The 22,263-nt window shown below is 54.1% G+C and overlaps 1 protein-coding gene across 5 annotated transcripts in view; it reads right to left on the bottom strand.

Moving 5' to 3' along the window:
- The window catches only part of DENND3 (DENN domain containing 3), a 58,576-nt gene that overhangs the window by 17,324 nt on the left and 18,989 nt on the right, over positions 1–22,263 (bottom strand). For 4 of the 5 annotated variants that reach the window (XM_081258582.1, XM_081258583.1, XM_081258584.1 and 1 more), the window contains exons 7-17: positions 21,970–22,188; positions 18,926–19,041; positions 15,958–16,113; positions 14,077–14,173; positions 13,168–13,271; positions 12,425–12,624; positions 10,839–11,360; positions 5,665–5,924; positions 4,148–4,318; positions 2,693–2,822; positions 55–162 (exon numbers count right to left, since the gene is read on the bottom strand). In XM_081258582.1, the coding sequence (XP_081114708.1) occupies positions 55–162; positions 2,693–2,822; positions 4,148–4,318; positions 5,665–5,924; positions 10,839–11,360; positions 12,425–12,624; positions 13,168–13,271; positions 14,077–14,173; positions 15,958–16,113; positions 18,926–19,041; positions 21,970–22,188 (2,083 nt within the window). The remainder of the gene's footprint in view (positions 1–54; positions 163–2,692; positions 2,823–4,147; positions 4,319–5,664; positions 5,925–10,838; positions 11,361–12,424; positions 12,625–13,167; positions 13,272–14,076; positions 14,174–15,957; positions 16,114–18,925; positions 19,042–21,969; positions 22,189–22,263) is intronic. The other variant, XM_081258586.1, reaches the window with a different exon arrangement.

Here is a 22,263-nt window from a genome sequence, read left to right as displayed (position 1 = left end):
CATCAATAAAATTTTAAAACAAACAGCAGTGACAAAGCAGGGAAGGGTCTTCACCTGGGGTGTAGAGCAGGACATCGATGGCGCGTGGGAAGGTCTCTCCTGCGGAAGGGTTGATCTTGTGCTTCAGGGTCTCTGAGGTCATCTTCGGAACTGCCATGGGCACTGAAATGCAGACACAGCGGGGATTAGTTCCCCAGACTAGAGGAGACCCAGGTTATCCAACAGCCTTGCACATTCTGTTTTCCTTAGGCTATTAGCTCCGGGGTAAAACTTCATAATTTGTGAAGACGACGCTCTCTTTAAACTGGACATTAAAGTAAAGCCAAGCGTATCCGGCCAGAGGGCGAGCATTTGCCAATGTCTCACATTGCTTTTTGTTTAAGCACAGCTCTCGAGCTAAAAGATCTGACTTCTGTCCACACTCAACCATTACGTATGGTCTAGCCAAGAGAAGACTTTATATGTTTCTCCATAAATCTAACCCACGAGTGGCTTCTCGCCCTTGTCACATAATGTGGCTGCCGTGGGTGCGTCCTGTGTCCTGTAGGACATTTAGCAGCATCCCTGGCCTCACCCAGTCAATGCCAGTAGCAACCTCCCCACTGCCACACACACACCCCACAAATATCTCCAGTCATTGCCAAATGCCCCACCCCAGGGATGGGGTGCAGATTTCAGAAAGTTTCATTTTTAGACCTTCCATCACAAATGGACCATAAGCTATTAACTTAAGCCCAGGATCACGTATGGTTGCCTCATTACGCTTTACACAAGGGAAAACAGTTCTTGATTGGGAACAAGGGATCAGGGACACTGAGCTTGGACCATCCCCCCTTCGCCGTATGGAATTAAGAGTGTCATCTGTTGGGTGCTGCCATGGTAACTGGGTATGTTATTTCCAGAGGAGTGAGAAGGCTTTTCTGTAAACTCTTGACAAAGATCAGGCATGAGCTTGGGGTGGTCTAAACAGCTGAAGCGTAGTGTGTATTTGATTTTGTTCCTAATTAAGGGGCGGAAAAAAAAACAGCAATCGATGTCTGGTTCCAGGACTGTTGACAAGAGCGCCTCCAAGTCACTCCAGCAACTGGAGCATCCTGTCTGCTCCCAGAGAGGGGGCTCCTCGGACCAGGAAGCTCCAGGGATCACACAGTTAGTGACAGACACAGCAAGGAGGAAAATGCACCAAGGGGAATCAACACATAACTGAGGCTTGTTTTCCCTAATTCTGGGATGACAGTTTAAACAACAGTGTCTTCCTGGCTGTATATACCCAAGAGGAATAAAACACATGTCCAAACAAAAAATTGTATGTGAATGTTCACAGCAGCACTGTTCACGACAGCTAGGAAGTAGAAAAACTCAAATGGTCAGTGGAGGATTGGATAAGCTGCTGTATCCACAGAGCGGAATACATGCAGCCACAAGAGGAATGAAGTGGTGACACCTGCCACTCGGGTGAACCCTGGAGCGTGATGCTACATGAAGGAAGCTAGACACACAGGACACATACCATATGAGTTCACTTAGAGGAAGTGCACAGTCTAGGCCAAAATGTGGCAAATCCAGAGAGACAGAAAGGAGGTTAGTGGTTGCTTCACAGGTGAGGGGTGGCTGCTAAATGTATGGGGCTTATTACTGGGGTGATGAAAATGTTCTAAAACCCACTATGCTGATGACTGTACAGCTCTGAATACACTCACACCAGTAAGGTGTGCCTTGTAAAAAGGAATGGTATGTGGACTATATCTCAATAAAACCGTTACTTTTTAAAAAGTGCATACAGATAGAACTAGATGTCATCTTAAAAACATCCTACAACTTGTTCATCTGTGTTTCGTGAGTTAATTTCACGTTGTGGGTTGAATCTATAGCACACGTGACTTCCGGCACATAGTAATGTCAATAGCGATAAGTAATCTTCTATTCTCTGCTTCTTTATGCAAAGCACAGGACAGTTGGTTTTAGGAGATCATTTAAAAGTTGAAACAAAATAGAAGTAGCTAAAATGATGCATAAAGCTATTCTTACCTGTTTGCTATTTCCTAGACTTGAAAAATCTTCTAAAAATAAAAAATTGAGCTTACCACCAACCTCTGTATGGCTTCCAGAATGTGAGAGCCAGAGTTCAAGCTACAGGCGGAGATCAGAGAATTGCTATGGGGGGAAACTGACCAAATCAAGAGGAAAAAGAGAGATGGCCATCGGGGGCCTCCACACACTCGTGCAGCGAGGTCCAGCGTCCAAGGGCAACCGGGCACAGAGGTCCCTGCAGTCCTGCAGTGGGCGTGTGTCCGACCGCAGAACTCCAGCAACCACGGTGGCAATTCCGTGAGTCACTCAACAGCCTTCCACAAATTTCTGCTCTGCTTGAACCAGCCAGCAGCAATTCTGTTGCTGGCAACTAAGATTTAGGACCAGTGTCATCTGGTGTCAAGTGGACTCTAATAACCCAGACACTGAAATGATGAGGTGCCTCGATGTGTCCTTAGGGGCAGAGAGCACCAAGGTATTATTAGGTGAGAAAGGAAAGATGCAGAACAACGTATGATATTCAGAAATGAAAAGTACAGAAGAAAGCAGTTTGAGACTTTTGGGATTGGTTCTAACTGATAAGGCAAAAGTCAACCAGATAAAAATCACTTAAGACGTAACTCAAGACACCACGGCTGCATTGAACACATGCTGATCTTACTTTCGTTCTTCATCTTTTCAAAGTAAGATAACTTGGAGGCTGCGTAGATGGCGCTGGGCGACTGCAGTGCACCGACGACGGCGTCCATCAGCAGGACGTGGGTCAGTGCCTGCTGGACGTACTGGGGGTCCTGTAGGAGGGACAGTCATCTCAGCACAGCTTCACTGAAATCATTTCACTCTAAGACTTTGTCACGTCACATAAAACAACACTTTCAAAGATGTGTGTTTTTCAAAGCCACGTGAAGAGTTTAGATTTGGATTTGATGTCATGTAATCATGTCCTCTTAGTTGGGACACACATTGGCTGTTTATACCAGGGGTCAGCAAACTGCTGTAAAGGGCCAGGTGCTGAACATTTTAGCGTCTGTGGGCCATGCAATCTCTGCCACGAGGACTCAGCTCTGCCGTCAAGGGCAAAGGCAGCCGCAGACACTGTAAAGGAGAGGGCGGGACGTGAGCCCCTACAACTTTCCTTAGACGTCTGCCAGCCCACGGGCTTTGATGAGCCAGCGTGTGCTAAATAAACCAGTGGGTAAAAAACCAAACAGTGAGCCCCGAAGTCGTAGAGTACTGGAATCTTAGGACCCAGTCCCCGCTTCCTGCTCCAAACAGAAACGCTCCGTCTGTTTCCATGACCTTGGGCTTCTCCAGTGACAGAACGTCCATCCCAAGCGGCAGCTCTCCCACCTGTGAACATACGTTCTTCCTGACGCTTTCCACTGGGCGCCGCCCTCACCTGCATCTCCCTGAGGATCCGTGGGCACACCTCTCTGGAACCTTCAACTGCTCCCTCATGGGAGTTCCCTATTCGTACTCTTTGCCCACTTTGTCGTGGGTTTTCCTGTCTCATCTTGCCGTTTAGACAAGACAGATATCTCCCCCGCACTGTGTGTCCTCATGTCTTACCCGCTGTCCATGGCACCCTTCATGACTAGGAAGTCTTAATTTGGTGTGATCAAAGCCATCAGTTTGGCCCAAAGTAAATGAAGGTACACAAGTCCCTAGGATATAAATGTAACCCTGTGGAAGGAATCTAACACCTCCCCCCAACCAAAACCCTAATCCTGTGAAGGGGAAAAAAGAAGAGCCGCTTAGAGCGGGGTGTGCCCGGACCACCCAGCTCAGACCTGCCTGAGTCCAGCCCCCGACGCTCCCCTCCCTGGGATGTCACCAGGGGCAGCGGGCAGTGCAGAGTGGCCACTCCCACAGTCCGCCCACACCACCCTGCCGGCCCTTGCGTTTGCCCCCAGGGCATCCCCCAAGACCCCAGGGCTTTGCACCGGGTCGCGTGCACCACAGCACCCTTCATGCCTTCTGATGAGACCTCATCTAATTCGGTGGATCCTGCGCCCAGGCCCAGGCCCAGGCCCCAGGCCCACCTGGCTTTATGCTGAGCATTATTATAGAGACATGAGCCTTGGGTGAGAATAAAAAGGCAGCCCGGGCCCCAGACCTTGTGGTCGTCGGCCAGCTTCTTCCCAGCCCACATCTCCTTCACCATCAGGTGCCACAGGTCGCACTCTGTTTTAAGATTAGCTTCAAAGACTTCTTTCTTGGACACCATTTTGATTTTTAAAGTGGGAATTCTCAGGAGCAGAAAAGCTACTGTGGTGCTTCTGACTTCCTGCAGAGGGAAAAAGAGGCAAGTAAATGAAATGACACCCTCAGGGACCCTGGAGTCAACAGGAAATACATTTAGGGGTGGCGGTCTGCACACACTGAGGGGACCCACCGGGCACTAGCTGACATCCCCATGTGAAGGCAGAGTCCTTGGGGCTGGCCTGGGGCTGGGGCTGCCCGGGGGTTGGTCCGGCAGGACCCAAGAAAGCCCTGAAGTACCCGGAGCCGGGTGCCGGGGGTGGGGTGAACAGGGGCTCCTCCAGGTGGTCTGTTCTCAGAGACGGGTGACAGGGAGTCAGGGTCATGGCGGGGTCTGGAGCTCAGCGAGCCTCCCTGGTGGGTCGAAGTGTGACCTGTCAGCCACACGTCGACAGAGACACACCGGTGGACTCGTCCACAGCATTTAAAGGTGCTTCATTCTTTCACCTCCTTAAATCTCTGTCTCTGGACTTCTGGGAGGAAGCCCGTCAAAGGCTTGGGGGGAAAACTGAAGGAACCAGTGAGAAGGTGCGTCCACTGGCCCAGCCTTAAGCATGGGCCACAGGGAACAGTTCTCATGCCTCTTCTGTCTCTGGGGATATGCAGTAACTGGATTAACACATCTAACACGCTGCTTATAAATTTAGGAAATAAACCTGGGAAAATAAAGGTAAGCCATGAGTCACGATCTCAATTCAGATTCCCTTAGTGGGGAAGATGACATTTAAAGTTGTTATAGGGCTTCCCTGATGGCGCAGTGGTTGAGAGTCCGCCTGCCGATGCAGGAGACGTGGGTTCGTGCCCCAGTCCGGGAAGATCCCACATGCCACGGAGCGGCTGGGCCCGTGAGCCGTGGCCACTGAGCCTGCACGTCCGGAGCCTGTGCTCCGCAGCGGGAGAGGCCACAACAGTGAGAGGCCCGCGTACAGAAGAAAAAAAAAAAGTTGCTATAAAATGAACAGCATGGGCCAGCCAGGAACCTGATCAGGAAACGTAAGATGGCACAGCTCACAGGGGCTGGCCCACGGCCGTTTCTCAGTAAAGCAACTTCTATGCTTCTCCTACATTGTCGAATCAGGTCAGCGAAAGGACAAGCCTGCCTTGCTTCTTGCTCTTCCCCCAAATACAAGTCAGCTGAATAGAGAATCAGCTGTTCGTGCACTTACTGCTCTGAACACATCACCCACTCCATCTATTCAGTCCTCACATCACTCCTATTCGGAGGGTGCATCCTTATTCCCACTTTACAGATGAGCAAACTGAGGCACAAACCATGAGTGGCTTGTGATGGGCCCACGGCTGGCAGAGTCCGGTGGGCTGCTCCGGCTGCTGCACCTTCCAAGCCCAGGCGGCTTCCAGAGCTGCCCTCACCTCTATGTTTCTGAAGGTGGAAATCTCCACGTAGCCCGGCCTCCCCTCGGTGAGGAGGAACAGGCGCTTCTGGGTCATGGCGATCTTGCCCACGCCGCGGTTTGTTTTGACGGAGCTTGACAGCTTATACACACACTCGTTTTTGTCCAGCTGTTCCATCACCGAAAAAGGCAGGTTGACCTCTTGGGCCTCTGCTTCTGCCTCCTTCCAGCAGTTGTAGAAATCTTTGAATGTTTCTGGGTCAATCTGTTTCTGGTGTCCTTAGTTTTATAAAGAAAAAAAAAGAGATTCTTACAGCCACGTACACAGGTGCCTCAAGAATGGTTGCTTTAGTCAGGAAGCAGCACATTACCCGCAGGAGACAGCAGGTGGCGCCAGCACCTAAGTCTGCCTGGATGGAAACCACCTGGAAAGCGTCCCTTCCTTCCCCAGCTTCCCCAGGTGCCCAGGTGGGCACTTGATCTGGGCTGAGCCCATTGCCCTCTCCAGCCCCTACCTAGCCATGTAGTCACAGTTACTCTTAGGGCACCAGGTAGGGACACTGGGACAAGGACAAAGTCCTGTGTCACCTCTAGAGCTGGTGGCAGCCCTCTTGGGGCCAGTCCCAGGGTGAAGCTAATGCTAAAGAGACCAGATCCTTGGTGACACTCCCACACCACTGGATCAAGCCTTACCTGAAGCCAGAGTTATCTCAGTACTCTTTGGGTATGTGAGCAAATAAATTATTATTTGTAACCGTGATGATCTTAGTTGATGCAGCAACCTTCCCAAACGTCCAATATTCAGGGGCTCTGGAGTCAGAGAGAGACCCAAGTCTGAAGCCCAGCTTCACTACTGTTTAGCAGTGTGACCACTGGCCAGCTGTGGAACGAACCTGCTTCCCTGTCTGTAACATGGAGCTGGAACCACCCCCACTCAGCCGCTAAGAAGTCCGGCCCGTTCTAATCTCGATGTTTCCCTGTGTCTGGCTCCTGCATCCTCCTCCATTCTGCATCCTGGATCTGTCTGCCCTCCGTCCTCAGAGGGCCCTTCACATCCTACACAGGAAGAAGCTCCTAAGTGGCCTCCCGCCTTCTAAGCTGCCCCCGCTGGCGGCCTGCTTCATCCACGCCTAGAATGAGGCTCCTCGTATTCACCAGGCCCAGATTCCTCCACGATTGGGCCCCTCCTCCCCCTCACACTCCTGCATCCCAGCACAGTGATAAGCATGTTGTTACGTGCCTCTGCACACGCTGTCTGGAGTGCTCGGACCAGAAAACTCCTACCCATCCTTCAAAACCCAGATAAAATGGCCCATGGGTAGCCTTCCCGGACAAGGGACCCACTAAGCTGATGCGCTCTTCCCTCATGGCATCTAACAATGCTTGCTGTGCTCTACCCTCTATACAGGCCCAACTGCCCTGGGCAGCCTGGTCCTAGATCAGGAGACTGAGGACTGGAGAGGAAAGCCCTGCCAGCGGGTGGGCAGGTGCCAGGCAGACGGCCCCACCTACACTGTGCCTTCGTGGGTCTGCCTTTCCCGCTGGGGGCCTGCTCGGGACGCAGGAACCTCCCCGTCCCAGCCTGGCTGGAGGCCAGATCTAAGCGGTCAAGAAAGGCTGTGAAAGCTCGGCTGTGGTTCCCTAACACCTGCCAGGTAACAGTTTCCTGGGGAATTTGATGTCATGGCCACAGCTGAGTCTGGCCTCATCCCCACACGGTGCAGGCGCAGGAATATTCAGGCGAAAATCTCCCAGGTGGCAGGATTCTGAGTTGATTCTCCTCTGGCTCACCTGTGTTTTTCCAACTGCTTTACAGCAGTGTCTCTACTACTTACAAATTTGTTTAACATCCTTGGATGCAAACAGAATCACACCACGGTGGGGTATCTGTATATACTTGGGTCGTTTTTAGAAAGTAGGTTACTGAGGGACTTCCCTGGCAGTCCAGTGGTTAAGACTTTGCCTTCCAGTGCAGGGGGTGTGGGTTCAATCCCTGGTCGGGGAGCTAAGATCCCACATGCCCTGCGGCCAGAAAACCAAAACAAAATAGAAGCAATACTGTAACAAATTCACTGAAGACTTTAAAACTGTTCCACATCAAAGAAATCTTAGGGCTTCCCTGGTGACGCAGTGGTTGAGAGTCCACCTGCTGATGCAGGGGACACGGGTTCGTGCCCCGGTCCACGAAGATCCCACGTGCCACGGAGCGGCTGGGCCCGTAAGCCATGGCCGCTGAGCCTGCGCGTCCGGAGCCTGTGCTCCGCAACAGGAGAGACCGCAACAGTGAGAGGCCTGCGTACCGCAAAAAAAAAAAAAGAAAGTCACTGAAAAAACTGAAGCATGAGGGCCGGTGGGCAGGTGCCCAGGCAGACGGGCCCGGGGGTCTCTGTGCTGGGCAGCAAGGCACCAAGAGGGCACGCATCAGGGTGGCGCCCCTGACCCCATGAAACGGTTGTCATCCCGCTTCCGTTTCGGAAAGGCTACTCCATGTAGCTGCCTCTGACTGGGGTGCCTCCATCTACACCTCCTGGCGGTTCTGAATGATTCTGTTTTTAATCAGAAGCACTTGGCTATTTTAAGTGGACGACAAGGAAGAGGATGTTTAGTCTATGTAGTCAAGGAAAAGCCCAAGAATCAGGGGAGTGAAAGAGGGGAGTTGGGGAGAACCACGAAGCCATTACGTAAGGAAAGTTGGAGCCAAAGATGCTGGGACGTGGAGCCTGGAGCCAAGAGACCCGTCGCTTCTGTCATTAGGACAAATGCTCCCACCATCTGGGTCCCTGCAGAGTGCCGGGGCCAAGCGGAGCGAAGCGGCTTCCTCTCGCGGGCAGACGGGAGGCGGGCTTGCGGGCTTTGAGAGCCGGGATGAAGGACACCAGAGAGGCCAGGGACCCCCACACGGGCCTGTGGACGCCACCCCTGCCAGGGCCGCAGCACAGCTGGACGGTTCACATCCACGGCACTCACACAGCAATAGCCAAGGGGCCACCGTGCACGAGGGGCCACCACGCACATCCACAGCCGCAGACAGAACATTCGTCTCCAATTCTGCACAAAAATGCCGACTGTTCATCTCTGCCCCTCACCCGCACTCCAACACAACCCCTCCAGCTCATCTTACCGGGGAGGCAGGGTCACTGGCTCCCCGAGCTCCCGTGGGCCACACTGAAGGCCACACACGGCTGGCTCCCCGCCCTGGGGCCAGGTCGTGAGGGCCCTGCACCTCGAATACCAGACTCCGACGTGTGTTCTTATATTACATCCGTTTATTCTAAGATGGTGACCTTCAGCTTTGACCTAATCCTCCTTTTATTAGCACATACGTGCCCATCAGGCAGAAACGTACATTGGATGCTGCACGACAACGGTGCACATATCCCAGAATCGAGGCCAACAATGACCTGCTTGCGATGCAAATGGAGCCTAAGTGACAACAGGGCCATCGATGGCACTGTCACCGTGGTCATCTGAGGATGCCCTCCCGGGTGTCCTTTCACGTCCCTGCAAGTCTGGGGCTGCTGGACGGCACCCACGTGTCCAGCTGTAAGCTACGCTGTCTGGCTCCCGTGGGACACGCTTCTGGCCAAGGAGAGGTGAGAGCTGGGGGGGACAGGCCCTCTTCTCCCAGGAAAAGAGCGCCGCCCAGGCCACCGGCCCCCCGGGCTGCGCAGCCACGGGCTGGGCTGGGGGGAGAGGAAGGAGCCGGCTGCACGTCCAGACACCTCGCCACACGAGAACAGCACCCCCGGGTGGACTACGCCGCGGTACCTCAGGCCCCTGCAGCTGGCCTGGTGCTCGTATCCTTGTGTCCTCGCGAGGGTCCTGCACAGGAAGGGTGGGGGGCAGGGCCTCCTCTGAGAGCGCTGAGCCCCACGGCGCCTGCGCCCCACCTCCCGGCGGCCTGGGTGCTGCTGGTTGGCCCCGCGAGAACCTCTGCCCCCGGCGGACTCAGTGCATCCCCCACTGCCCTGGCCACGGGAGTCCCCGGGCAGCACCAGTCGCCCACAGATGCCCAGGGAGACAAGACTGGCTGGCCAAGACGGGCCACTTCTCTGCGGCCGACATAAGGTGACACCATGCGGAGGGCCCCGTGGGCACTGGGCCAGCCGCGCCACCATCAGACCGACGGAGGGACCACGAACAAGCGGCCCCATCCCTCCAACCGGGGGGAAGGCGGCGCGCATGGGTAGAGAGAGGCCGGGCAACTCGACGGGAGCCACGTAACGAGGAAGGACGTCCCGCACCTGTTACCAGCAAAGCACGGCCTTTCCAGAGGACACAGGGGCTCCCGCACAGGACACGGAAGGAGATCCGACCCGATCGAAAAACGGGCCAGGCTGTGCCACGCAGCTCCAAGGAGAGATGCCCGGACGCCCCAAGCACAGGCGCCGACGCTCAGCGTGAGGCCACCTTGCTCACCAAACCGCAGAACACTTCAGACGACCGCACCCCACACTGCAGCCCCGCCTTGAGGGACCTGCTGTGGGGGGGACACTCCCACCCAACTGGGCTGCAGCAGCATCCTAGAGAAAGCCATCCACGCCCTGGGGACAGGCTGCGAGCCGCATTCGTCAGCGTCGGGACAGGCAGACACGACCAAGGGTACAGGCCATCACGCTGCGCCGCCCTCACACGCACAACACCGGCGGCGGCAAAGGCACGGCGAGATGCCTGTGAGCACCACGGACACGCTTTGAAAACGCAGACCGACACACACGTACCGTGTGAGTCAGGTATAGTTTACAAACGCACAAATCCTATGTTCTGCTCGTGGGTGCATCCACGTGCCGCAAATGCTAAGAACTTGGTCAGAAGGGAAAGGTCAAGTTTAGGACAGTGTCCCTCTGAGGAGGGAGGGGCGTAAAGGGTTCTGGACCAACCAGACGACTGCAGTAAACGTGGGAAGCAAAAGCAGCGGGGGTGGAGGTGCCTGAAGCATTCCGGCTGGAGCCATGCGTCCCCACGTGGGAGGAAGGGGTCAGCACGCAGCGAGCAACCCCCCAGGACGGGAGAGATGCCATTAAGCGTCGCCAGACCCTCCATCCCCAGCCCCTTCCCAGAGCCTCGGCCAGCCCCTGCGTCCGACTCGCCCAGGAAGCAGGTAAAGCCCTCGCCTGCTCAGCGAGGCTCTTCCTGGCTGGGCCAACCTGCCCTCGAGGGTCTGCACCGCCCACCCCGCGGGCATCCTCCTACCTACGGTTAATGCCTCGAAGAGCCGGTGTATGATGCCAGCGTCCTTCACGATGCCCGACTCCTGCACCCTCTTCACGAAGTCGTCCAGCTGCATGTGCTTCTTGGGCAGCTCGAAGTTCTTGACGCGGTCGTCGGCCTTGGGGGCATCCTCGGGCTTGTCCATGACCTTGCTGATGAGCCGGCGCAGCTCGGGCGTCCGCTCGGCCTGTGCGCGCTCGGGCACTGACAGGGACTCCACCGTCCTCTGGACGAGGTCGGCGGGAAAGATGCGCACGTCCGTCTTGTACAGGCTCTGGAAGTCCAGGAGGGCGCCCAGCAGCTGGCCCTGCATCAGCTGGACGAGCCCTCGCAGGTAGAAGTACCTCGCCAGCAGCACCGAGTTCTCGGGGGCCAGCGAGTCCATGGCCTTGCTCAGCTGGGCCACGCAGTCCGCGTGGAACGCCTGCACACACTGGTCCACCAGCGGAAAGTGGATTTCCGGGATCTTGAAGGTGTGTGTCAAGTTGGGGGGCACGTCCAGAACTGAGGAGTGAATGGGAGATGAACGGTTGGCACAGACCTTAGAAACAGACACGCGTTCCCGCCCCGTCACTCTGCCCAGGGCCGTTTCTGTGCCTTGGGTGCAGCGTGGAGCAGGACGCCCCGTGCCTCTTCCAGAAAGCTCCACGTGCCCACGCTGAACGGGGCCCCTCACTGCTCCCATGGCACAAATAATGTTATTTGTTAAAACTGCTGATGCTAAGTTGAAACACGTGGCGGTGAGTCTTTGTTGAAGGACGAAGCTAATAACCTAGGCCGAGACGTACCTGCCAGGCAGGGCAAGCCCTCTCAAATAGCTGTTTCATTTACCTGAACAGCAGCTCTGCGCCATGGGTACTGTTACCACGCCCATCTCCCAGGGTGGGGACTGAGGCCTCCCCGGGTCCCCGGTACACAGCTCCTGTGTACCCCAGGGTCACACAGCCAGGAAGCAGCTGTGCAGGGGACTCAGACCCAGCAGGAGCCTCCAGAAGGGCAGTAAGGTCTTTTCATTTGAACACACGGCCCCTCCTGGCGTCGCCGGCATGATCCCCACTCAGCCTCCAGCTCTCCCGCGCACGCGCCAGGAGGTACCAGCTGGTACTGGTGGCTTAGCCCAAGGCAGCAGCCGCTGGGGGCCCGTGCGGCTCACAGCACTGGCCTCACTGCAGCTTCTCCCACGGGCACGGGCTTCCTCTGTACCCCCAGCCCCTAGGAAGGGCCTGGCGATCACTGGGGGCCCCAGAGTTGTCGCATCCGCTGAGGCAGTCATAAGTGTAAACACGTATCTCCGATGCACACGTACACATACGTGCATATACACACGCAAGTAGGAAAAAAGTGGGACGGGGCGATGGAAAGTACAGACGAGAAATCGCCTTCTATAACGAGCATAGTCTGCAAAATGAATATTCTAAAAATATGTCAAATGACTAAACTGCCAGCAAAGCAACAGCAAAAAGCCTCCCATTCCCTTCCACCGAAACGAGCTTTGGTTTCTTCCAGTGACTGGCTGCCTGAGAATCAAGTGAGTGAGAAAAGCCACAGCGCGGGCGTGGCAGGACCACCTGCGTGGCTGCTTCCACAATCGTCGGTCCGTATCTTCCGCAGCGACGAGTTCCGGGGTGGCAGCTCGGGCACCATGATGTCCTGCAGGTTGGGCATGCTGACCACCATGCGCCTGTGGGCCCCGTGCGGGGCTGAGGATTTCCGGCTGGCCATCTTCTCAACTGTGGGTCTTCTTCGACTCAGGAGCATCCCGTCTATCCTGGGTGAAAAAAACCAACACCCTTGTAGACACAGCAACGGTTGAAGCACAGGCTCAACTGGGCATGTTCCCCAACGTGGTGACCAGAAGCCAGCACTCCCACACCGAGTGGGAAACGGCGGGCACACTCCTGGCTCTCCCGCGTGTAGTGAAGGCTGTACACAGTCCACACCCCAGGAGAAGCCACAACACAGAGAACAAACAAACAAGGGCGTCGTCGACAGCCAATACACGTCTGGGGGGTTCAGGAAAAGCGTCATGGAAGAGGCGGGAAACGGTGACGATGTGGGGCGAGAAAGAGAAGGAAAATGGGGAGAAAACAGCACAAAGACCCAGAGCCGCCACTGCAGGTACGTTCAGTGTCCCCCCCAAGAAACAGCAATGCACGAGGAGAAGCCTGACGTGTTACCCGACTCGTTATGAATTTCTAAATGTGAGACTTCTCTGATCGAATTTATCATGTATCCTTCCAAATAGAACTGTGCTCCTTGAGCACAGGGACACCCAAGGAGTCGTGCATCCTTCAGAACGTAATATGCAAACCTGTCCTCTTCGGACTGCGTGTGGAGGTCCATCTGGGCAAAGGCGTCCATCCTTCTGCTGAGCCGAGCCTTGAGGAAAGCATGAAACATGTAGGTATCCAAGACCTGGAACAGACGCCGAGGGGGGGTTACTGCGCCTGCTCCATGGTCCCTTCCTCCCCGAGCCGCCAGGGCACCTGCAGCCACTGCACGAGCGGCCCTTCCCGACCCACCAAGGCCTCTCACCAGCACCTTTGGACAAAAGTGCCCAGACACAGGTGGCTTCCTAATTCATCATAATCTAAGATTTCCCCTCGATCCCTCACCAGCCAGTCTCAAAGAATCAGCCACTCTTTGCATTTGAAAAACCACATAAAGTTCAAAAGCCCAAACCACCCTGCCCCCCCTGCCACAGCAGCCGCTGCAGTCCCTGCATTTCATCATGGATTCTGGCGTCTCCTGGGGACGGCAGCCGCCCTAACGCTCTGCGCCTCACAGCCAGCACACCCCGTCTCCAGACTCACACGCAACAATCTCCAGGTCAGCTCCCAGGGAGTGTGGATGCCGCCCGGCCCTGGGAAGGGGGCGGTGATGGGAAGGGCATGGAATTGTGCGGCATGATGGAAAGGTTCTAGATCCAGACTGAGGAAGGGGTGACCAGGTACACGCCTTGGTCAAAACTCTGCACACGCTATACTTAAAATGGGTGCATTCTGTTATATGTAAATCCCACTCTAAAAAGCCGATTAAAAAAATCAGAGCTGGCCAAAGGATCAGAAGAAACCACGCTAAAACAAACTTTTAGAAAAGCTAAAACACTGAATAAAATATTAACAGATGCTGGAAACACTTGAGTTGAAAAAGACTTTAGATACAGAAAAGGGCGAAGGATCGACTATACACAGGCACACAAACCCCACACACGTCTTACCTGTTTGTAAAACTGCTGGTCCCCTGGAGCTCTTGTCTTGAGAAACTCTTCACTATTGAACACCCTATGTTCATAATTTAAGTGATTCTTCACTTCCCTGATGAAGAAAGATAGTCTAAGTGTTGAAATATTTTTAAATACATGAAAAACACATTGCTGTTAGCAGAAAAACAGTAACAAGAAACACACACTTTGAAAAGCCCTGTCTGTAGGAACAGTATTCTGAGCGCTGAGGGACACGGTTTGGATGTATTCTGTGGTGGGGCTTTCTCGTCACTTCAAGCACAGCTTTCCTCCAACTGGAATGAAGCTCAGGGCTGGGGGTGTCAGTCTTCTTCGAGCCCCCTAGCTCCTTATGCAAATGAAGACGCAATCATCCATAATTGTTCATACAAATAAAACTGAGTTCAGGGTGGTGACACAGGAAGGGCACCCAGACTCTGAGCACTGACCCAGCTCGGCCGCCAGCCTGACCCTCGCCGGCCACTTCCCCATCCTACACCGTGGGGACTTGGGCACATGACCCCCTGACCTACCGTGATAGCCTACCAATAGATCAGTAATCCTACAGGGCATATTCAGGACGTAGCACGTTCGATGTTTTCCTTCTCTTGTGAGGGAAAAAATTACTTCATATTTTCTTTTTAATGAACTAAACTCATCAAGTTTGCAGAGTATTAAAAAAAAACCCTTCATGAAAGATTTCATATTAAAAGAACAAAAGGAAAACTACATTTCTACAACCACACAAATTATACTGCTCTGAGCAAAGAGCTAATACAACCCATCTATAACATGACATCCCATTTTTCCCTAATAAATCATTTGCTTACATAAATATAGACAGCAAAAGAATACAACCATTAAAATATTGATTTTGAAAGAATCACACTGAGTGTCATCAAGTCGGCCAGCTCTGGTCTAAAGACCCCTCCCAGGCAGGGTCTGTGCAGGTCAGAAGGGGACCTGGTGTCGCCACCTTCCGTGCTACACGACCCAGGAGAGGGGGGGTGAGGGGGAGAGAGGGGGGTAGGGAGAGAGGGAGAGCGAGGGAGAGAGGGGGAGAGAGAGAGAGAGAGAGAGAGAGAGGGAGAGGGGGGAGGGAGAGAGAGGGGGGGGAGGGAGAGAGGGGGGGAGGGAGAGAGGGGGGAGGGAGGGAGAGAGGGAGAGAGGGAGGGAGAGAGGGAGGGAGGGAGAGAGGGAGGGAGAGAGAGAGAGAAAGGGAGGGGGAGAGGGGGAGAGAGGGGGAGGGGGAGAGAGGGGGAGGGAGAGGGGGGGAGGGGGAGAGAAGAGGCTTCAAGACAAAGCAGAGAAGAGAGAGTGGGAAGAAAGAAAAGGCCTGAAGGCTTTGCCACCAGTAACTTCTTCACAAAGGTGTGGTATAAATGTAGGCATATATTTATCATTACGTTCCTTAAATGAGTGCACATTTAGGGCAGCAATAGGCACTCGATGCCTGCACTGTGTCACACTGAAGTAAACACACCGCACTGTCCATTTAACTGATTCAGTTCAAGGGCTAGTTCCCAACAGCACACAATAGATGCTGGTGGTGACAGTGATGGGAAGAAAGAACAGTTTCTAACGGGGGCCAGTCCTGGGTGCTCCAGCCTGGGCTCTGCTTTGGGCGGGCTTCCTTCCCGAAGTGATCTGTCTGTCCCCCTACCCAGGTCGGACCATCCAAGGTGGTCATTCGCAAGAGCGACGAGGGGGTGGCGAGGCCCCAGGCGGGGTAAACACACTCCCAGGGATCCTCCTGGAGGCAGGGGCCTCTCTCCCATCAATCCTGGATTTCAGCCCCTGAGCTTTGCGGCCGTGGCCACTGTGGAACTGGGAGCTGGCTGGGGACCAGGTTACAGACACTGGAGATGCCTTAAGTACCTGAAGATGCAGACAAGCAGCTGCAGGGTGATCTGCTGGATCTGGCTGTTGAGCCGCTGCTGCCAGGCCCGCCTGCAGGCTCGCCCCGCGTTCAGGTCTGTGCTGGCGCAGAGGTGAGCCACGTCCAGCTCATGGTGCATCTGAAGGCTCTGGACCCTGGAAAGGAACAGAGGGAGGCTGACCACAGCCCGGGCCGGGTCACGTGACTGAGTGCTGCTTCCCGGCCAGAGAGAACCCTCCAGGAAGAGGTAAGTTAACACTCTCAGGACTCTCAGACTCTCTATCAGTAACTGGCGGGGGAGGCTGTCATTACAAATACATCCCTGTTGGGAGTTTATTCACCTCCCAGCACAAACAGCTCATTAGCACAGAATTCACGGAGGCCTCGTCCTTGGACCACGCACGTCTTTACACAAGCTGAGCGTCCTGTCCTCCTGTGCAGACACCTGCCCTTCCACGACGGCCAAAGGGTTTCCAGGGGGTCTGGGAGGGACGGCGCAGCTTCCCTGCCCGGGCAGGCGTGGGGGCACGAGGCACGGCCACTTACTTGTCCACAGGTTCTCAGGGACGGGGGCTCACAGCGGTTTTCATCACACAAGATCCTGGCCTCCCCAACACTGCCCAAGGCTGCACTTTTACATGAGACTTTGGACACCAAGGAGCAAGTCTGAGGCTTTAAAGATGCAAAGTAAACCCACCCAACAGTACCCAAAGGTCAGGTGGGGCAGAGGGGACCTGGCGGACACACACTCTGATCACGATGAGGAAGACGGCGCGGCAGTGGGCGGCCAGGCACGGGGGCGTCTCAGGGAAGAAGCACGCTGCTGCCCCTTGTGCCTCCCAGCAAACACCGAGCGTGGGCGCTCGTCACCCCGGACCCCGTGGGGAGGCCCACTGCCACGGCCCAGATCACGATTCCAGAGCCCTTCACAGACGAGCCACCGACCACGCACGGGTTAGTTCACATTTATAAACAGCCCCCCACGGTGAGCCTGAGGCTCCACGTCCCACTGTCTGGGGGCCTGGCCAAGCGAGAATCCAACCCCCAGGTATGTTCTAGAATTCTAACAATAACGTGAGGGCAGAGGTAAGATCCCATCTTACTGGGGATGCGCCACCCAAGCACACTCTTGAGAAGCCGCGCCCAACGCTGGCAAACACCAGTCCTGAAAAGTCACCCTCTGCAAGTCCGGGGACTGTGGACTTCGCTTATCAGTAAGTGACTCGATGATGATGAATGTGGGCTTTACCTTCGGAGTTCACGCAGGGAGACGCTCCCACCTGGACCCCTGGCTGGGCCCCCTGAGCACTGCCCGCCAGCCACCCAGGACTCCACACCCCGAGCCTGGACTCAGCTTGGGAAGTTTTATAAATTTTTTGAAGATGGAAGGGACAATAATGAAGATGGCACTCCCATGTACTTTGTACAAACCATCCAGATAGAAGGAATCATTGATACCAAGGTGTTATAGGCTGAATTGTATCCCCCCTCAAATTCCTAGGTTGGAGTCCTAACCCCCAGCACCTCAGAGTGTGACTGTGGAGATGGGGCCTTTAAGGAGGTAATTAAGTTAAAATGAGGTCACAAGGGTGGACCTAATCCAATATGACTGGTGTCCATATGAGAGGAGATTGGAACACGGACACCCACAGAGGGAGGACCACGTGAGGACACAGGGAGAAGACAGTCATCTACACACCAGAAAGAGAGGCCTCAGGGGAACCAACTCTGCCAACACCTTGACCTCAGACTTCCGGCCTCCAGGACTGGGAGACCATAAACGTCTGTTGCTTAGGTGGTGTTTGTTACAGCAGCGCTCACTGACTAATACACAGGTAAGAGGCAGAAATGAGAACAGCCAAGTCAGGGAGCCAACACAGAACCACCCGTTCCTTCCCCTCCACTCGGGCTTCAGCTCTTCCCGCATCCGACCTCCAGCAGACAAAGTAAAGGGGAACAGTCGGCACTGATAAAAGACGGGCTGCGTCACCAGCTCCTGCGTCACCAGAGCAGCAGAGTCCAGCTCCTTGACGACAGCCGGGGGCACCTGCTGCACTGGCCCCCCGCCCCACGCCCTCCATGGGTCCCACCACGAGCTTCATGCCAGGCCTGCCTGAAGTCCACACACGAGCTGGAGGACTAAAAGCAGGATCTCTCCCACCACCATTTGATTCGATTCCAAAGGGGGAAACGTCCTCCGCGGGTCCACCTGAGGGAGCCCTGGCTGTGCCCCGACCCACCTGCCCCAGATGCACCTTCATCCCAGCGTAAATGGTAGTCACACCTCCTTTCACCCCCCTGAAAGAAGTACATGGGACAGTCCCCGCCAGGCCTCTCCCATCACCACAGAGGTCACAGGGCCTGCAGAGCCTACAACCGTTAGTATCTGCCCTTTTTGGAAAAAGTTTGTCTTGCCCGATCTCAGCCAATGAAGTGCAGTCGTAGAGACAGAAAAACCACAAAGAGCCACAAAACAGGTATGAAAAAAAAGAGCGCTAAGAGAGCGCTGGGGTGGTGGGGGTGAAAGGGGAAGACAGCTTCCTGCCCAGGGAAGGACGGCGGGTCATGGCCCTCAGGGGCCCCCGGCTGACAGTGCCACGGGGCAGAGGCCACATCTGTTTGCTCATCATATACAGACTCTGGCCAATGCGCTGGATACATATCTGGTGAGTGGATAAATAAATGAAGGAAGGAAGGAAGGAAGGAACTTGAGAGATCACAGGCGCAGAAGAGGGTCGAGAGGTGTCCCGGGGGCGTGGCCGTCCCCTGGCCTGGGGGCCATCGTTAGTATTTAGACAAGATTGGAATGAAGACAAATGCCTTTTATTTTTAAATATTCACAAACAATTTCCAAACTACTAAATGTTACATAAACCATCTGTTAATATAAGATTGGAAGAGATACTTGAAATTGGCAAATATGAACCTGAACAAGATTTTTCCAGACACCTGCTGTTCCCCCCTCACCTCTGAATAAACGTCTGTGCCGCCAGGAGGGGGATGTCAGGAACGTCAACGTCCTCATCGTTGGAGTAGGTGATGCTCCCCGTGTCAATGTTTATCAGAATTAAACCATCGGCTTCCTATGAAATAAGTTTGTAAAGATCGGAGTAAGAATCTGAATTTGTTTACATCTTTGAAAACACAAAGATACACTTCGCATTCCCCAAGACCGTGTCATCGATAATTAAATTAGCGTATCTAATATGCACACAAAGCCTTATAGTATCTACCAGAAAAATGCAGTGTATACCATGAGTTAGGTTAACAAGCTAATTTGATTAAAAATGCCTCTTTGAGTCAAGATTCCAACACACAAGGTCAGGCCTTCACCCACCCTTATGCAAACACTCCATGTACCTACCACTTCAGGGAGCCTGGAGAGAACATTCCAGAGCCCCAGTGGGAGCACTCCGACATTCAACACTCAGGGTGCCCGCTGAGCTGCCCAGCCAGCCCTGCCCGCCGCCCCCCTCCTCCCCACCCAGGACCAGAGCACAGGTGGGTCCTGGGCTCGGGGATCCCACACACTTAAGAGTTCTTGAGATGTGTGGATGGCTTACTTGTTAAGTCTCATCTGTGACAAAACACACAAATAATGAGTCACACTCCTGAGTTCTACACAACTGTCCCAGGAACAGGACGCCAGAATCCTCCCCAGCTTTCGTGCTGGGCCGGCCTCTCAACACGCATTTCATGGCATGTAAAGTATGCACAAACATGTCTCCCAGAGCAGAGTGCTAAACCAGCAGGGGACAGGCCACGCTCGTGAGCGCAAACACTGAGCTTTTACAAGGACCCCTTCCGAGCTCCCAGCACATCGAGAAGACATCCAAACCTCAAAACACTTTCAGTCAAGACTTGCTGCTTCGCCCTAAAAACCCCCCAGAACAGGTAAACCGCTAGAACGACTTCCTCTGTGACTGCAGACTGGCATCAAGTAAACATGTCTGCAAGTTTCCCTCCTGAAGCGGCTGAAACAAGACAGTTTTTCCCCTAATGACTAAAAAAAGAAACACAACTTTGAACTGCAAACTATGCCTATTTTTTCCTCATTTGCGAGGGTGACCTTTTTCCATTCCTTCCATGAGGTCTGAATGGCCTTTTCCCACAGTGTGTTTGTCCCCTGGTGAGTCATAGCTTCTGCCAACAACACAGATGTCCCGGCTCCGCCCCAGGAGGGGCGCTGGGCTTGGCCAGGATTTGCTCTAAAATGCCAGGGAAAAAAGTGGATGATGGCTGCGGACAGAGAGGGGCGCACGGCACCCCTTCCACGCTTCTCTCCGCTTCTGCGTACGCTTAGAAATTTTCAAAATAAAAAGTTAAACAACATTGTAAATCAACTATACTCTAACGAAAATTTAAAAATAATAAAATAAGAAGGTAAATGAGAACCTACCCGGTACCAACTACCAATAAACACAAGGAAAAGTGCTGCACATCGCTAGTCACTGGGGAAACGCACATCAAAACTACCCAGCAGGAGGATTAGAATCAAAAAGACAGAAGACAAGCATTGGGAGGAAGTGCGGAAATCGAGCTCGCCCTCTGCTGGAGGGAAGGTGTCAGGGGCAGCAGCGGGAACGACAGTCTGGACATTTCTCAAATGGTTAAACACAGCGCTAGCACCTGACCCGGAAATTCCTCTCCTAGGTACGTACCAAGGTAAATGAACGCATGTCCACACAAAAACTTGTACCTGAGTGTTCACAGCTGCATTATTCACAGCTGTGGTCAAAACGTCGAAACAACCCCAAATGTTCTCAACTCCCAAATGGATAAACAACTGTGGCCTCTTCATTTAAGGGAATGCTACTCGGCAATAAAAATAACGTGCTGCTACACGGATGAAACTCAAAAACATGCCGCTAATTGAAAGAAGCCAGTCATAAAAGACCACGTGTTGAATGATTCCATTTACGTAAAATCCACGTATACACAACAGGCAACTCCACAGAGACAGAAAGTAGATGGTGGTCGCCAGGGTCTGGGGGGGTTGGGGGATGACTGCTAACACATGCAGCGTTTCTCTGTGGGCTGACCAAAGAGTCTAAAATTAGTCGTCACAGCTCCACCAAGTTCCTAAAGCCACTGAGTTGTATAGTTAAGTCCGGGAAACTCTGTGGTATGCAAATTGTACCTGAAAAAAAGCTGTTTTAAGAAAACCCAACCTGCTCTTCCTGCTGGCGATGTCAGTTTATCACAAACCTGTGGCATGAGCTCCCCTTTGAAATGCACCCCATCAGCACAGCAGTAAAGACTGCTGCGTTTTCAGCACTGACTGTATGCCAGCCTGCTCTATTGGCCCCTTGATGCTGCTATGATGACGTAGCCAGCACACTCCCTGTCCTTTCACGACCAGGACACTGAAGGCCTAACACCCGACACAGGTCAGCCCCCAAGCTGAATCCAGTAAACGGCCACTGGATTCAGCAAGGCCCACGGACCCCTTGGACACCGAGCAATACACTGCATGCACCTGCATTCTTCTAGGAAGTAGGTCCACGGTTTTAATGAACAACAGAGGCTTAATCAAAAAAGTGAAAATGGAAAATATGGGGTGGTAACAATGGTGGCTCCCATCCACGAAGCCCAGTCACCTGCCAGGCAGGACAGGGGACATTCCTCAGCCAGAGCCCTGGGAGGCCGAGGCCGTGCCCACTTCACAGATGAGGAGACTGAGGCTTAGCAAAGGCCAGTAAGTCACTCAGGGTCGCAGAACTAGTAAGCAGCAGAGGTGGGAGTTGAAATCAGTTCCCTCGACTCCAACGCCTGCCCTCACCTCCCTGAAAACCCTGGAAGCCACCAGAGCTGCCGTGAATTTAAGTGGCCTGAGAAGTGGCATCAGGGTGTGGCCTTGAGGACAAAGAGGAAGCACTAGCGCCCTGTGATGGAGTGACCGCGGGCCTCTGCGCCCCCCACACCGCAGGGCACCTCCCAGCAGCTTCCCACACGTCCCCGCAAAGCACCCACGTGAGTTAATGCTCTGAATCCAGCGGTGGGTGCCTAACCTTGCTGACTTCTTCAAAGTGGTCCAGGTGGCAGCCCATGAGAAAGGACGTGGGCGCCATGACGAAGTCCAACATCTGCCGCGACAGGATGGGGACAAAGGTGTGCTGCCACTGCAGGGGGTGCAGGTAGGCCATGAAGCACTCAGCCACAAGCGTCAGCAGAGCCCAGCTGGACGAGAAGAACACGATGTGCTGCTCCGTCAGAAGGCAGGTTAGGATCTGGGGAAGCAACGACACCGCGAGCAAGCCGGAAACACTGTGAGGGCGCCACCCAACGAGGCCGGGCGCGGGGCC

The sequence above is a fragment of the Mesoplodon bidens genome, assembly GCF_964165515.1.
Source record: "Mesoplodon bidens genome assembly, chromosome: 16".
Taxonomy (NCBI): Eukaryota; Metazoa; Chordata; class Mammalia; order Artiodactyla; family Ziphiidae; genus Mesoplodon; species Mesoplodon bidens.
The sequence above is the reverse complement of the archived record's forward strand: the minus strand, read 5'-3'. Positions and strand labels throughout refer to the sequence as shown.